General features: G+C 40.2%; 2 protein-coding genes across 3 annotated transcripts in view; one reads left to right on the top strand and one right to left on the bottom strand.

Annotated features, from left to right (window-relative positions):
* Gm21154 (predicted gene, 21154) overlaps positions 1-14,233 on the bottom strand; it is a 276,362-nt gene that overhangs the window by 56,727 nt on the left and 205,402 nt on the right. The gene's annotated exons all lie outside the window — the stretch shown is intronic.
* Positions 8,285-13,717, top strand: Gm10375 (predicted gene 10375). 2 transcript variants are annotated; one of them, XM_017315730.2, is made up of 5 exons: positions 8,285-8,354; positions 9,318-9,474; positions 10,586-10,717; positions 11,378-11,562; positions 13,369-13,686. In XM_017315730.2, exons 1-5 carry the CDS (start codon positions 8,339-8,341, stop codon positions 13,431-13,433), a joined length of 555 nt encoding a protein of 184 aa, XP_017171219.2. In that variant the 5' UTR covers positions 8,285-8,338; the 3' UTR covers positions 13,434-13,686. The 2 variants fall into 2 exon arrangements, with proteins under 2 accessions (XP_017171219.2, NP_001091739.1); NM_001098269.2 differs by having other exon boundaries at positions 8,331-8,354; positions 11,378-11,551; positions 13,369-13,717.

Genomic DNA, 14,233 nt, shown 5'->3' with positions numbered 1-14,233 from the left:
TGGGAAACTGATGAGATAACAATCAATAAAGCTAGGGTCAGGAGGCCATTCAGGTGTGAATTTATATTTCTGAGTGACTTTTCTACTCTTTTTTTATAATTTATTTTTATTCATTTTCTAATCAGAAATACAAATAGGGAGAAAACCAACAAAGAATGTTTCATGACACATGAAGCAAAAATAAAAGCAACTATATGAAACACCAGGAAAAATACATATACCTCCTATCAAAGACAAAAAAACTGATCCCTTTAAGATAGAAGGAACACAGAAGTCAAGGAAATTCTGGCATCCCAGTGCAAAATCAAGGTTGAGAAGGAGGGGATGACCCAAATCTGCTGAAAGAGAAGTATGCCTCTTAGACACACTGTCACACTCCTGAGAAAGAAATGCATATGGTCAAATTCTCTTAGCTACCAGAATGACAGGAATCTTCGTCTCCACCAGACATATTTCAGTGGGCCTGTGGTTATTCCACATTACTGAATCAAGCATACACATACCACAGGATTGCTAAGTAGTGCCACTTATGAAAAACATCCATAATTGTTTAAATAACATAATCATCTATTCTCTACCCATGAGCTGAGTTTCCTAATAATATTTTCACCACTAATCTTCAGCTAAATCAACTAGGGAATGTCCCCATGATAAAACACACTTGACGTCTGTCTCTACTGCCAAGCTGTATTAAATGCAAACGACATAGGCATAATGTAAGTATTTATGCTGCTCTGTATCTGAATTTAAAAAAAAATGAGAAGAGCTCTCGAAGTAAAGAAGAGTAAAAATGTTCACCTGAAGACATTGTGCAAGCCAAGATTTACTGGGAGAGGCAAAATCTCTCATCATGTACCTCCTTACATAATCATAATAACATTGAAATTATATAAATATATATCAATAAGACTTTTCTACTCTTAACAGAATACTGGCTGACACTTGCCTAAATATTTCCACCAACTGACATTCCTCAACCATAGGGCATTTAAGTTGATTTCTCTGCAGAGTTGGATTTGAATTGGAGAGCATGCACCTATGTACCTGCTGCCCCTGGCAGCCATGGTTCTAATAATGTGAGTGGGAGGTCACTTCCCTAGCCTGACAGCAAAATGAAGATCTTTGAGCTCCGGAGATATAAAAATGTATGGACCTTTAAATGACCTGAAAGAGCAGAATGGTAGCAATTGTAATCTAGGATGGTGTTTGCAGAGGAGCCTGTTATGATGGTAAGCTTTCCATCTAGCTATTTACTGATAAATGGGCTTTAACATATCTTAAATGTGAAGATTTTTAGACAGGGTAAGGCAATATTGTTTACATGAAGCACCCGTTGCGATGTTAAATGTCATGTAATTCATTTTGGAAGATTTAACAAGTAAGCTGTGTTTATTGTAGTCAGCACAGTAATCAGTAGTAAATTAAGTGTACTGGTTCATGTTTTTATAAATGATTTTAACAGTGTGAGGAGCCAAGCACATACATAGATATTTAACTGATAAATAGTAAGTGGTTGCTTCTGTTTCTTCATTCATACACTGTAATACATAAACACAGAGTTATTTTGACAACAAGCCCCCCCCCCGCCAAACATAAAACATTCTACCTGCACATCTTCAGCAACTGTCTAAACAGCAAAACTTAACAGAAATATGACAGCAGGTCCCTACTCTTAGATCAACCTGCTGCCAAGGCTTCGAAGGAGATTCAGCATGAGCCTAGTGAATCACAGTTGGTGCATCTTAAGGAAGTCATTTTAAAAGATTTCAAAGTAAAAGTGAAGTGCTTAAAACATGGAAATATCGTTTCCCCCAAGGAAGAAAACCAACCTCATTTCTCTAAGGAAAAAACAAGATTAAAGGTGATTCTAATTTTAATAACAGTATATGTCATTTGAGTGCAAAGATGCATGTGTGAGCCCACATCTGCAGTGCTTACGAATGTCTAGACAACAGGATCTCAGCTCTGTGCATGTCCTGCATCTTCTTCACACCCTCAGTTCCTTCTATATCCTTCTCATTGATCATTAAAGCTCTAAGGTATATAACTTATACTATGAATACAATAAACCAGAAATTAGCAAGCTGTTTACACAAATGACAATTCTTAAAGTAATAATAATAATAATATTAATAATAATAATGGGAATGATGTTAAAAGTCTTTTTTAAAACATACAGTGAAATGAAACAAACTAGTATCTTTAATATGCAAATTAGACATTTTAAACCGAAACTTAATTAACCAGAAAGGCTATATTACACGTGTACCTCAGTCTAATAAACTGGAAGAGCAATGGTTCCCATAATTCAAATAAGTAAATCATGTGATTATAAAACAGCATGTGGTTGTATTGAAAAGCCTTACATTAAGAGATAACTTGATCCACTGACTCTTCTTCTGCCTCTGGTGTTGTCAATGAAATATTTCAGATTCTGTGTAGGATTACATTTTAAAGTGTTCTTTGTAAATATTCACTTTCTTGAATCCATATACTTTTTCCAATTAGTCAACCTCAACCTATTCTGTTAAGTTAGTTGTTTCTTCTGATACTATCTGGAGCCTCACATTCCACATGACAAGCTGAAGACAATTCCCTGATACTTGTCTGGCTACTATTCTATTCTGTCAGCTGCTGTTTGTATCATAGTTAATATCAGATGATAAACTGTATAGAAATACTGATGGGTGGTTGCATGCCAACATTTACTCTTCATAGCCCAGTCATTAAACTCTGTGTTTGTGCCCTGTCTCTATTGATAAGGAGAACATATTTATTTATTTATTTATTTATTTATTTATTTATTAAATATTTTTATTATTATGTATTTTCCTCAGTTAGATTTAGAATGCTATCCCAAAAGTCCCCCATACTCTCCCCCCTACTTCCCTACCCACCCATTCCCATTTTTTCGCCCTGGCATTCCCCTGTACTGGGGCATAAAAAGTTGGCATGTCCAATGGGCCTCTCTTCCCAGTGATGGCCAACTAGGCCATCTTTTGATACATATGCAGCTAGAGTCAAGAGCTCCGGGGTACTGGTTAATTCATAATATTGTTGCACCTATAAAATTGCAGATCTCTTTAGCTCCTTGGATATGTTCTTTAGCTCCTCCATTGGGGGCCCTGTGCTCCATCCAATAGCTGACTGTGAGCATCCACTTATGTGTTTGCTAGGCCCAGGCCTAGTCTCACAAGAGACAGCTATATCAGGGTCCTTTCAACCAATGCTTGCTAGTGTATGCAATGGTGTCATCGTTTGGAGGCTAATTATGGGATGTATCCCTGGATATGGCAGTCTCAAGATGGTCCATCGTTTTGTCTCAGCTCCAAACTTTGTCTCTGTAACTCTTTCCATGGGTGATTGTTTCCAATTCTAAGAAGGGGCAAAGTGCCTACACTTTGGTCTTCGTTCTTCTTCATTTTAATGTGTTTTGCAAATTGTATCTTATATCTCGGGTATACTTAGGTTCTGGGCTAATTTATTTATTTTACTGTTTGAAAATATTACACACACATATATATTGATCAGATTTACACTTTACTACCCTCACAATCATCCATATCTGCCCACACCACTCTTTCTGACCAAATTCATGTGCTGTGTATATATATATTCACAAATTCACGTGTGTGTATATATATTTATAAAATTTTAAATATAACTTATACATTATATTATAAATATATTTTAAGTATATAATTCATATTATGTTACATAAATATTTATTTCATTATATGATAATTATAAATATATAAAAATTTATGTTTAATACATATAAATATACATAAATATGTTACCATTTACATACACCTGAGTGTGAAGCCATCTATTATAGTATGGCTTATTTGAAGTACAGGTACATAATATAATCTGAGGGTTCACAGGCTTCTTGGTTAGGTAAGACTGTTGATCACTTTTTCACAGCAGATTTCATAGTATGTAGTCTGTAGGGTTTTGATATTTCACTAACATGAATATTATTTAAAAAAAGAAAGCTAAGTAAAAGATACCAGACTTGAAAGATTACATAGAGCATGACATTCAGTAGGGCATGTACACAGTTATGTTAAAATATTTATGTAAAAACCCTCTCCAATCTCTGACAAAATTAGATATGATACACTAAATCAGTGTAGTATGAGAACTCCCAGATCTTGGCTAATTCAGGCATCTCTAGAAAATGCCTCAAAACAGATGCCTTATTTTCATCTCTCCAATTCTACACAATTCCCCCTTCATCTGCATTTTCTTTTCCATATTTAAAAAGCTAACACACTATTATATTTCACTGATGTATGCTTAGAGTATAATACTACTTCCCTTATAGCTATTGGTCATTGCTAATATGTATTAGTGTTGTTAAATTTTTACTGTAGAATAAGATTTAGGACATGAACCAAATCCTTGCTCCAGTTTTTGTTTTCCTGCAATAACAAGCTGGGCTGCAATTCTCACATGAAATCTTCCAGAACACTTGGCCAACATAACCATACTTTGGTCATTAGTGGTGACATTTTCCATTCTGTCCAGGACAGTCGTCACAGCATAGAAACTGGCTGGACGTGTATTAGCCTCTTCTGGATAGTTTCAGTACTGCAAGGGGATCTATCACACTTTATCTAGATGTGTTGAGTATTGCCTAGTGTCTTATTCTGGAGTCTGGGTATTTCATGTGTATTTGCATGGGGATCCAAAGGATCTCTTCTGGATACGTTTGTCATTGGAAGGTGATTGATAGCCACCTTTTAATATTTTGAGTACCAAAAGGCAATCTATCCCACACTCTGGAAAAGGCACTTTGACTTCAGGTAAATTTGGGTGAGGTACTGAGCAGGAAGGTAAGAGCTGTCCTGTGAGACATCAGAAGTCCCTTCCCTAGATGTTGTGTAGTAACCTGGAGAGCCCTGGCATTTTCTGTGATGTTACTAATGTGTGGTGACTCCAACTGCTATTGGAGTATTCATTAACTACCTTTATGGTTCACCCTTAGTCATGCTGACAAAACTGAGCAGGCCTCTTGGAGGAGAGAACAATGAACATACCGAGACCAGAAAGAGGCAGCCACAAGATGGCCTTTGGTCTTAGTGTTAAAGAGCAAGAATTAATGGTCCTGGGGAAGTCACTGTGAATCCTGGGCATGAAAGAGTGAGCTTCCTACAGAAGGTGGGCTTGAGCTTGGACTTCCAGTAATGGGAATCAGGAGCTTGGAGCTTCTGGGAAGCATTTGTGTGACAGAGAGCAGGAAATATCAAGGCTGCAGCTACTCTGCAAGAGTTCCTTAATTTCATTCTGACTGTCAGAAGAGGGCATCAGGATGCAGCCTCCTCCTCCTTGCTGCTAGGGCTACCACACCAGCTGACTTTGATCTTAAGATGCTCTCTGGATGACTTTGGTACTGGATGGCAATCTGTCTTATCCCATCTTCTGGATACTTTGGGTACTGAGGATCTAGCACCCTCTTCTGGATATATTTGATATTACATGGAGGACTTTCATCCTTTTCTGCCTGCTTTGAGTATAGGAAATAAATCTGACCCATTCTTCTAGTCACTGAAGCTACTCCATGACTCAGCCCTCAAGGATCATGTGAATTCAGGTTATGTCCTGGACTACCCTCATGCAGTGGCTGCCACATTCTGCTTCCTATATACTGAGACCTTCTGGTGCTTATTAAACTAAGTATCCTGATGCCAGTACAACACAGGTTGGGGTTCCTTAATAAGGGATCAAGGGCTTCAAGACCTCCCTCATGGGCCTGGAAGGAAAGACTACCCTTCTAAAAAGTTCCCAGGAAGTCTGTGCCACAAGTCCTGGCCCACGTCAACCCTGTTACCACTTTTTTTTTTAAATATATCTTCAGAACACAGATTCTCAGTTGTAGGTACTTATTGCTACACAGCTACCCAGAGCAAAAAAAAATCAGTATTTGCTGGGAGGAGACTCAATATCAGGATGGCTATATATAATCCTCACGGGATTTCAATGTGCCACCAAGGTGAACATATAGACAAAGAGCAGTGCTGACTAAGGTGGGGTTCCCTGTGCATGGAGACAGCATCACCTTGCAACAGGCCCCACTGTAGACTCCAGATTCCAAGGATGCATAGACCCATGGGCGACACAAGCACAGACACACACACACAGAGACACACACACACAGGCACACACACAGGCACACACACACAATTGGTCTTCTATGAGGAGTCCATGTCTGTAAGCTTTTGCTACACTGCATCCTTGATGTATTTCTTTAAGGTCCATGGATGTCTGATAGCAAAAATCAAGAAAAGAATATACCCCTGGACATATTTCAAGTTCTCAGACATTCACTGCTTTTGTCTTGGACACAGGCAATCACAGCTTGCTGGTGCTTCGCACCAGGGAATCCAGGAACTCCATGCATCACATCAGATACTAGCTGACATTCCCCTCCAAGCACAGCACGGCTGGCTAACTTATGCCATCCTGAGCCAGCAAGACTACAGTATGTGCTGAGGTACCTGACTAGCCACAGGGTTGGGAACGATATCCTATCTTGAGAACAGCTGCCCTGATTTTAGGCCAAGAAGTGGGAGGGAGTGGGTAGGGGAGCAGGGCGGGGGGAAGGTATAGGGAACTTTAGGGATAGCATTTTAAATGTAAATGAAGAAAATATCTAAAAAAAAAATTAAAAAACAGAAGAGGAAACTTCTCAAAGAGTAGCTGAAAAGCTCTTCCAGATACTGGACCAACAGTTTTTCCAGTCGCTTTGAATTGTGGCAAACCATAGCAAGGAATTCATAGACAAAACTTGTCAATAAACAGTGAATGATTTATGGATAAATGGGAAACTTCATGGTGCAGGCAGACTTAAGAGTTCTGGTCTCATGAAGTAAAGAAGATTTCTTAAATGGAAACACTACAAAAATCTCAGTAGAGTGCAGAGAAAGGTAGATGGGCCTCATTCTTACTTTGGGCCTATTGTACACAAATACAGGGAGGGATTCATCCCTATACTATTTGATTGGAATGCCTGCTGCATTGCTTTCCAGGCTCAGAGATAATTAGCCTCCCAAATTATAACTATTACTTTTTCATTAACCATGTTCTACAGTTCTCCCTAAAGGCTAGTCATCTGACTACCTGAGAGACAGAGTGGGCGTCTGACTACCCCACCATCCCCCCAGACACTTTGGAGCCTTGTCATAGTGATATTGCATAGCTCAAGATGGTAGTCAAAGACAACACAATCAATTTGGAAAGGCTTTACATGATTTTTCCACAATTTTACTGGTGAGTTTAAGTATCATTTTAGCATGCACTCAGCACACCCAGGTCAATAAGGCAGAAGGAATAGATGTCAATGCCAAACAGATCCCCTCCTGAAATGGTGGATCCATTAAAATTGAGGTTTCACTGGGCCAGAGGCATTTCCATCCCCTATCCATCGCCTATCCATTGTATTGAGTCTTAAGCATCTTATGAATACAGGATCATTATCCAATCCTGAACAGTCTCAGGCCTGGAACTGAGGACACAAAAAAGTAGAAACTGGAGAAGGGATAGGTAATGGGACTATGGAGCAGCCATTCAATATCCCTGTAGGCTTTTGTTCACAGATGCCTATTTTGTGTGGTTGTTTTAGAGACAGGAAGAATGTGGGATTTTAGCTTTTGAAGAATGGATGTAAAATTTACAAGTTGATGCTCTCCCTGTATCTGCCTTGCTCTATTGCCAAGTACAAGGGAGTTTTCTTTGCAAAGAAATGGGGTTGTAAAACAGAGATTTAATGAAAACACATGGCTCAATATAGTGAAACAATGTGTGCTTCCAAGGTATGTGCTCACTAAAAAATATAATCCAATTTGCATAAAAATAAAGGTGCAGGAGGATGTTTTTGGCCTCTGGGAAACAGGGCCTCCTGGGGAATAGGATTGTCTGTTACATGAATACACCCCAGAACTAGATTTATATTGAAGAAGAATCTCCCTCATCCAACGATGCTAGAGCTTTAGATCCTATCAAAGATGAGCCAACCATACCATGGCTCTAACAAAATCTCCCCATTCAAATCATTTGACTTGTAGTGAAGCAGAGAGAAATGTCTGGTTTTGGAAGGAAAAGTTGCCAAGAGTTAACCCCTGGGTCAAAAGAGAGACTCCAGGAAAGGGCACTTCAAAAACTGGTCAAGATGGGGCAAGCTGGCAAGCAGGTAAGCCATGGACATTCCCAGTGACATCATCAATAGTCATTTCCCTTGACAATCTCTTGTATCCAGGAGAACCTTAGAATGTTCAGTGATGTCACCAGTGTTGTGGTAACAAGAGTTGCCTGTGAGGGATTCCATCAGATCCTAATGGGTTCCCAAGCAGGTATGTTGTCCATGCTCCTCAGGGTATTTTGGAGGGAGAATATAATACAAACAGAGACCAGATCAAGGCAGAAGGACACTGTCCCTCTATCATGTTGGGAGTGGGCAAGAAAGAACTGGTCATGGAGAAGGCACAGTGAGACCTGGGCAAGGTTGGGGGAGCTACCTGGGGGATGTGGGCTTGAGCTGGTCCTTGCAGGAATATGGCGTTTGATCTGGATCCTTCAGATTCCTCAATGGTTAAACCAGAGTCAGGAATATCTGATGATTAGTTTTACAGACAGTGTGGAATTGACAAGCCTGCAGTTGATTTGCTGAGAGATCTTTATTTTCCTGGGAATGGCAAATTATTCAAGAAACAGCTCTGTGATAATAACAAAGTGTTGCTCTCAGGAAAGTGTGTTGAAGCACTTCATCCTGATATAGTTTCCTCTAGGTTACATAAGGATGGGGTGCCAAGAACAGAGAGGTATATTCCCCTGCTCATGTATCAAGGTTTCAGAAATTTTGGTATTGAACACATATGATGTGGACTGATTCACAGTCTGTGGTCAGTGTAGTAGTGTATGACCTCTCATCACACACTATAAGAAGTCTAGAAAGGTGTTGGCTCATCGGATGTTAGGGGCTGGTGTTTATGGTCAGTTTGTTTTGTGCTACAAGGGATGGAATAAGTTGTAAGATATGAACTGAAAATGCCCTCCAATTCTTCTTTCTGGAGCAGTTTATTATGCATTTCAGTCCTTGGAGAATGCAATAGGTTGTCAGGCATATGTTTAGTGATGGTGGATGGGAACAGGGACCTAGCTGAGGAGACCAGCTTGAAGATAGCTTTCCTGCTCTTTCAGGGATTCACAGTGTCTCTAGATTTTCTTCTTCCTCAGGCTTCTGTGTGTGACAATGCATGGTTTCTGCTTTCCCTGCTTTATTTTCTCTACAAGTTTAAGTGTTTATCTACCTACAGGGTCATTTAGGAAGGCATCACCCCAAACTCCCAACATCGATGAGAACGAGAAAAGAATCAAGAGGTTGGAGAAGCTCAAAAGAAATCTCCAGAACATTAAAAATGAGAGAGACATTCTCCAGGGAATCCTGGCCAAGTACAAGGATTTGAATGACAGGTAGTCATTGTGCCTACTTCTTTACTATCTTGGGCCCTTCCTGTTAAGCCCTGATTCCCTCATACAACAAGATGCTACAACTCCAGGCTGTCCACATATCCAAACTCTTCTGCCTGATTGGAGTTTCAACAGAGAACTTGAAGTTCAGATAGGAGTGAGATGGGGATCACAAGAATTTTGATGCCTCCAAAAGTTAATCAGAGCCTTTAGCATGAATCACAGTGTGGGGATGAAGTTAGTAATATGTGAGCTCTCATCCTGCCTTTAAAGAAGCTTGCACAGGTGGGGGAGTTGCTAGGTATTGTGTGTTTATGGCCTATCCTTTTAAAATTGATCTGGAGGTAATTTGGGTGCAATTGACCCTGTCAACAGCTGGAGTTGCCTGGTCCCACATATTACCTCTCAGTATGACTGGATTGGCTCCAGTTAATCACTACTTTTCTCAAATTTTATTCATTATACTCTCAGATAATGCCACATCATTATATTTATTTGGCATTCTGATTGAGTGTAAGTGTGTGTGTGTGTGTGTGTATGTGTGTGTGTGTGTTTGCTTATCATCTGAAGAATCTATGTAATGTGACAGGTCATTATGTTTTGCCTGACACCGTTTCTAGGAAATAACAGTGAGGAAGCAAGGAAGGATCATTTTGAGCAGCACAGGACTTGACTTCTGTGCTTACATTTGAATCACCTGGTAAATGTTATGAAGGCTTTTCCCTGTAGATATGATTATGTCCTTTGGAAATTTTTGTAAAAATAGAACCAAGGATTGGCAAATCCTTGTCTAAAAACAGGAGGGGAGTCATATAGATTTAACGTGGTCCCAAGCCTGTTACCCAGGTTCCAGGAAAGTTCTTTGAGAGCTAATCTATTATTTCAAGCCCCTTCAGTGAACTGAAGCAGGTGAGCTTCCTGCCATTACTTCTCTGTCTCTACTGGCCCCAGGCCAAGGGTAATAAATTTAATAAGCACAAAATGGAACCAGTAATAAGGAGCTAGGTCGTGGCATACATTGGTTGGGGGAGTGCATGATTCAGCTTGAATTGAAATGATCCTTGTATCCTTAGTTCACGGGATTATTTATTCCTTGGGCCATGTCCTCCCACAGGACCAACTTTGAGACATTCATGCTTGAGATGCAAAATAACCAGATGATGACTGACCTGAAGAGAATGTCCCAGGACATCAGTGAGGCCTTGTACAAGTGCCAGCATTTGACTAAAGAAAATCAATTATACTGGTGAGTGTCTAACATGGTCATGACTCAAGAACTAGACAGAGGATATGTCTGCCCATCCATGTCTTTGAACCAAAGTGAGGGCTCAGGTTCTATACTGTTTTCTCTAACAGGAAGCCTACCTCCTTTAAAGCAAGACTCTAAGATTTTAACATCTTGTACTCATTTTGGGAAAGTGTGTAGAGTCTGTGAGCCACTCAAGTCATTATCCTTTACAACTAAGTATCCTTGAGATAGAAAAGGTTTACACCATGATGGAAATATTAATCAACCTTGAGCCTCTTGGGCTCTGAAATTAGATTCATAGATGAGGTTTCCATGAGGAACATAGAAAGACTGTGTGCTGCTTGGGTCTCTTCTCTCCTAGAGAAGTTTTGCCATATACCTACAGGTGGTTTTTTAATACTGTAGACATATAAGCACACATGGACCCCATGTTCTCTTCTGAGAGATACATGAGTCCCTGTTGGTGTCAGTGGTTTCAGAAGTACTTTGGGTTTTCTGGAAAGTGGCTGTCCTCTGGATTTGACCTCCCTCTATGTGATGCTCCATGGCCAATCTGGATACTTGTCTGGGGCTGTCTGGGGATAAAGGCCCATGATGGGTGGGAGTGGGAGGAAGATGGATGCTGCCTGGAGTCACCATATTTTGTTTGTGGCTCAGCTGCAGGAACTGCCACCTCCTGATTGAATCTAACCTCATCCAGCACAAAGTCAGGATGTTGTGGAAGGAGAACAGACAGCTGCTAAGGAAGCAGATTGCATTGGAAGAATGCAACATAAAAACAAAAATACTATGTAAAGAAGGCAGCCAGAAGATCAAAGACGAATATAGCAGGCAAGCAGCAGATAGGCTCAATGAAGCATCAGGGGCAGGCTGCCCTAATGTCTAAGCATAAACACAGTCAAGCCTATGTAACATCCTGAAACTTATGCAGGCTCTCTTCTATGTCCCATCTTGTTGTACAATTCTGTGATCATTACCAAGACTTTCTCTGGAGTTGACATTTTTTTCAAGAAATTTAATTACTGCCATGCCCTCTCCTCCTCCTCCACCTCCTCCTCCTCCTCCTCCTCCTCCTCCTCCTCCTCCTCCTCCTCCTCCTTTTCCTCCTCCTCCTCCTTTCCCTCCTCCTCCTCCTCTTCCTCTTCCTTTTCCTCCTACTCCTCCTCTTCCACCTCCTCCTTTTACTCCTCCTCCTCCTCCTCCTCCTCCTCCTCCTCCTCCTCTTCCTCCTCCCAGTTGGACACCTCTAGTTGGCCACTATAAGGCAGAGGAGATCCTGGACCCCTTATAGCATCTCGTTCTTGCTCTATGGTATGGAGAGTGCCTCAGGATGCCACTTCCTGAATTATCTAGGAACCAGGTCCTCTGTTCTGATTTATGGCAACTCACTCAGAGGGGCTTGTGTCCAGTCCCCTCCTAGGACAGTAGGGCAGCCTCCAATTTTAATGTTTTATAATTAAAGTCTTTAGTAAAAAAGAGTAAGTTCCACAATATACATATTTTAAAAATAAAAATAAGACTTCTTTTACTTTCTTGCACTAAATTAACCACCTAGAAATTCAAGGTATGTCTGATTGGCTTCACCAAGAGGATTTATAGAATCCTACTCTGCATCCCTCTCTTGATGTAGCTTTCCTTAGTATATCATGGCCCTGGCTTTCCTTCAGTACAGATTCCCCCTCAGAGTTTTTCAGAGTGCTGCATTTCAGAACAATCATTGCATATCAATTCACTAGCCTCTTTTGGACTGACATTGGAGATGATTTTTATGTCACATGAACTGCAACATGTTGAAATGTTCCTGTATAATAACCGTTGTTAACTGTTTTTATTGCTGCTACCAGGGTCTTCTGAGACATAGCCAAGGTAGGTTTAGGGAGCAGAATATATTTCAAATTTGAGCTGGCTGGAAGATGTTCTTTGAACCCTATTTCTTAGGACCTTGAATCTTGTGTGCCAGCTTGTCTGTGCAGAGCTTATACCATACTTGTAGAATCAGCAAGTACTTGCATGGAAAATGTTCCTGACAAGGAAATCAGTACAGGCCAGGGCAGCAGAAACTGGGTTAGTCTAAGAGACTTGTACACATCTTAGGTCCCATTAATTCCTGAAGTGACAGTAAACGTTCTGAAACATAGCAGTATTTTCATAGAGGAGTTTGTGTTTCTATGTGTGTGTGTGTGTGTGTTTGTGTGTGTGTGTGTGTATGTACTTTTGTGTGTGTGTGTGTGTCCTTTTGTCCAATGGTGTTAACATGTGTGTTTTGTATTTCAGTAATGGTAGGTTCTTGTTGTAGTTGCTTCATTATACAAGTGTGTACTCATGTACTCTTTTTGTATGTGTGTGTGCATGTGTCTTTGAAGGGATGCAATTGTGTGTCTCTGTACATATATGTATGTAATGGTGTCTATAAATATTCATACATTTGCTTGGTCATTAAACATCTTAAATGGAAATAGAGGAAATCTTTAATGAGAATAGTACTCTGTCTGTTCATATTGCATTGGAAAAACCTCAAACATAGTAGCCCATCATCATGCCTCTCCACCTAGGTCACTAGAACTAAAGAAGACAAAAAATGGTGTAAAGTCTGATATTCCAAAATTTGTAGACTGAAAAATACTTATCTGTTTTGATTCTATTTGTAGGAAAACAAATAATTGTGGTACCTGGAAGTAAAGAGGAGGCTGTTATGTCAAATCCATGTGCCTGAGAATCAAAAACGCTGGCTAAGGCTTTGTGTTCCTTCTCTGCACTTGGTGAATAGTGATTGCCCACTGGAAGAGCAACAACAGGACCAAAAACAACAACTTAAATAATGGACTTTATGTGAATCTAAGGGGAATGTCTCTCTTAAAAAGAAAAAAAAATGTCTTCTTCTAATGGAACTGAATATGTTTGTTATGTATTAGTCAGTTTGTTTCACTAGCATTAGAAAGGTATGAGGAAGAATTTATTAACATCTCATCATCAATAAAAATTAAGGTTTTAAAATTATTATCAATGTTAAATAATTATTTATATCCAGATCTCAGCTTCACACTCCTCACTTCACAATCCCTCTTTCCAGTGGCTCCCTGCTATCCACCTGTCTTAGTCAGGGTTTTTATTCCTGCACAAACATCATGACCAAGAAGCAAGTTGGGGAGGAAAGGCTTTATTCGGCTTACACTTCCATACTGCTGTTCATCACCAAGGAAGTCAGGACTGGAACTCATGCAGGTCAGGAAGCAGGAGCTGATGCAGAGGCCATGGAGGGATGTTCTTTACTGGCTTGCGTCACCTGGCTTGCTCAGCCTGCTTTCTTATAGAACCAAGACTACCAGCCCTGAGATGGTCCCACCCACAAGGGCCTTTCCCCCTTGATCACTAATTGAGAAAATGCCTTACAGTTGGATCTCATGGAGGCATTTCCTCAACTGAAGCTCCTTTCTCTGTGATAACTCCAGCTGTGTCAAGTTGACACAAAACTAGCCAGTACACCACCCTTCCTAATCTTCTCCTCAGAATTGA

The sequence above is a fragment of the Mus musculus genome, chromosome 14, assembly GCF_000001635.26.
Source record: "Mus musculus strain C57BL/6J chromosome 14, GRCm38.p6 C57BL/6J".
In the NCBI taxonomy this organism is placed as follows: Eukaryota; Metazoa; Chordata; class Mammalia; order Rodentia; family Muridae; genus Mus; species Mus musculus.
This window is presented reverse-complemented; position numbering and strand designations above follow the sequence as displayed.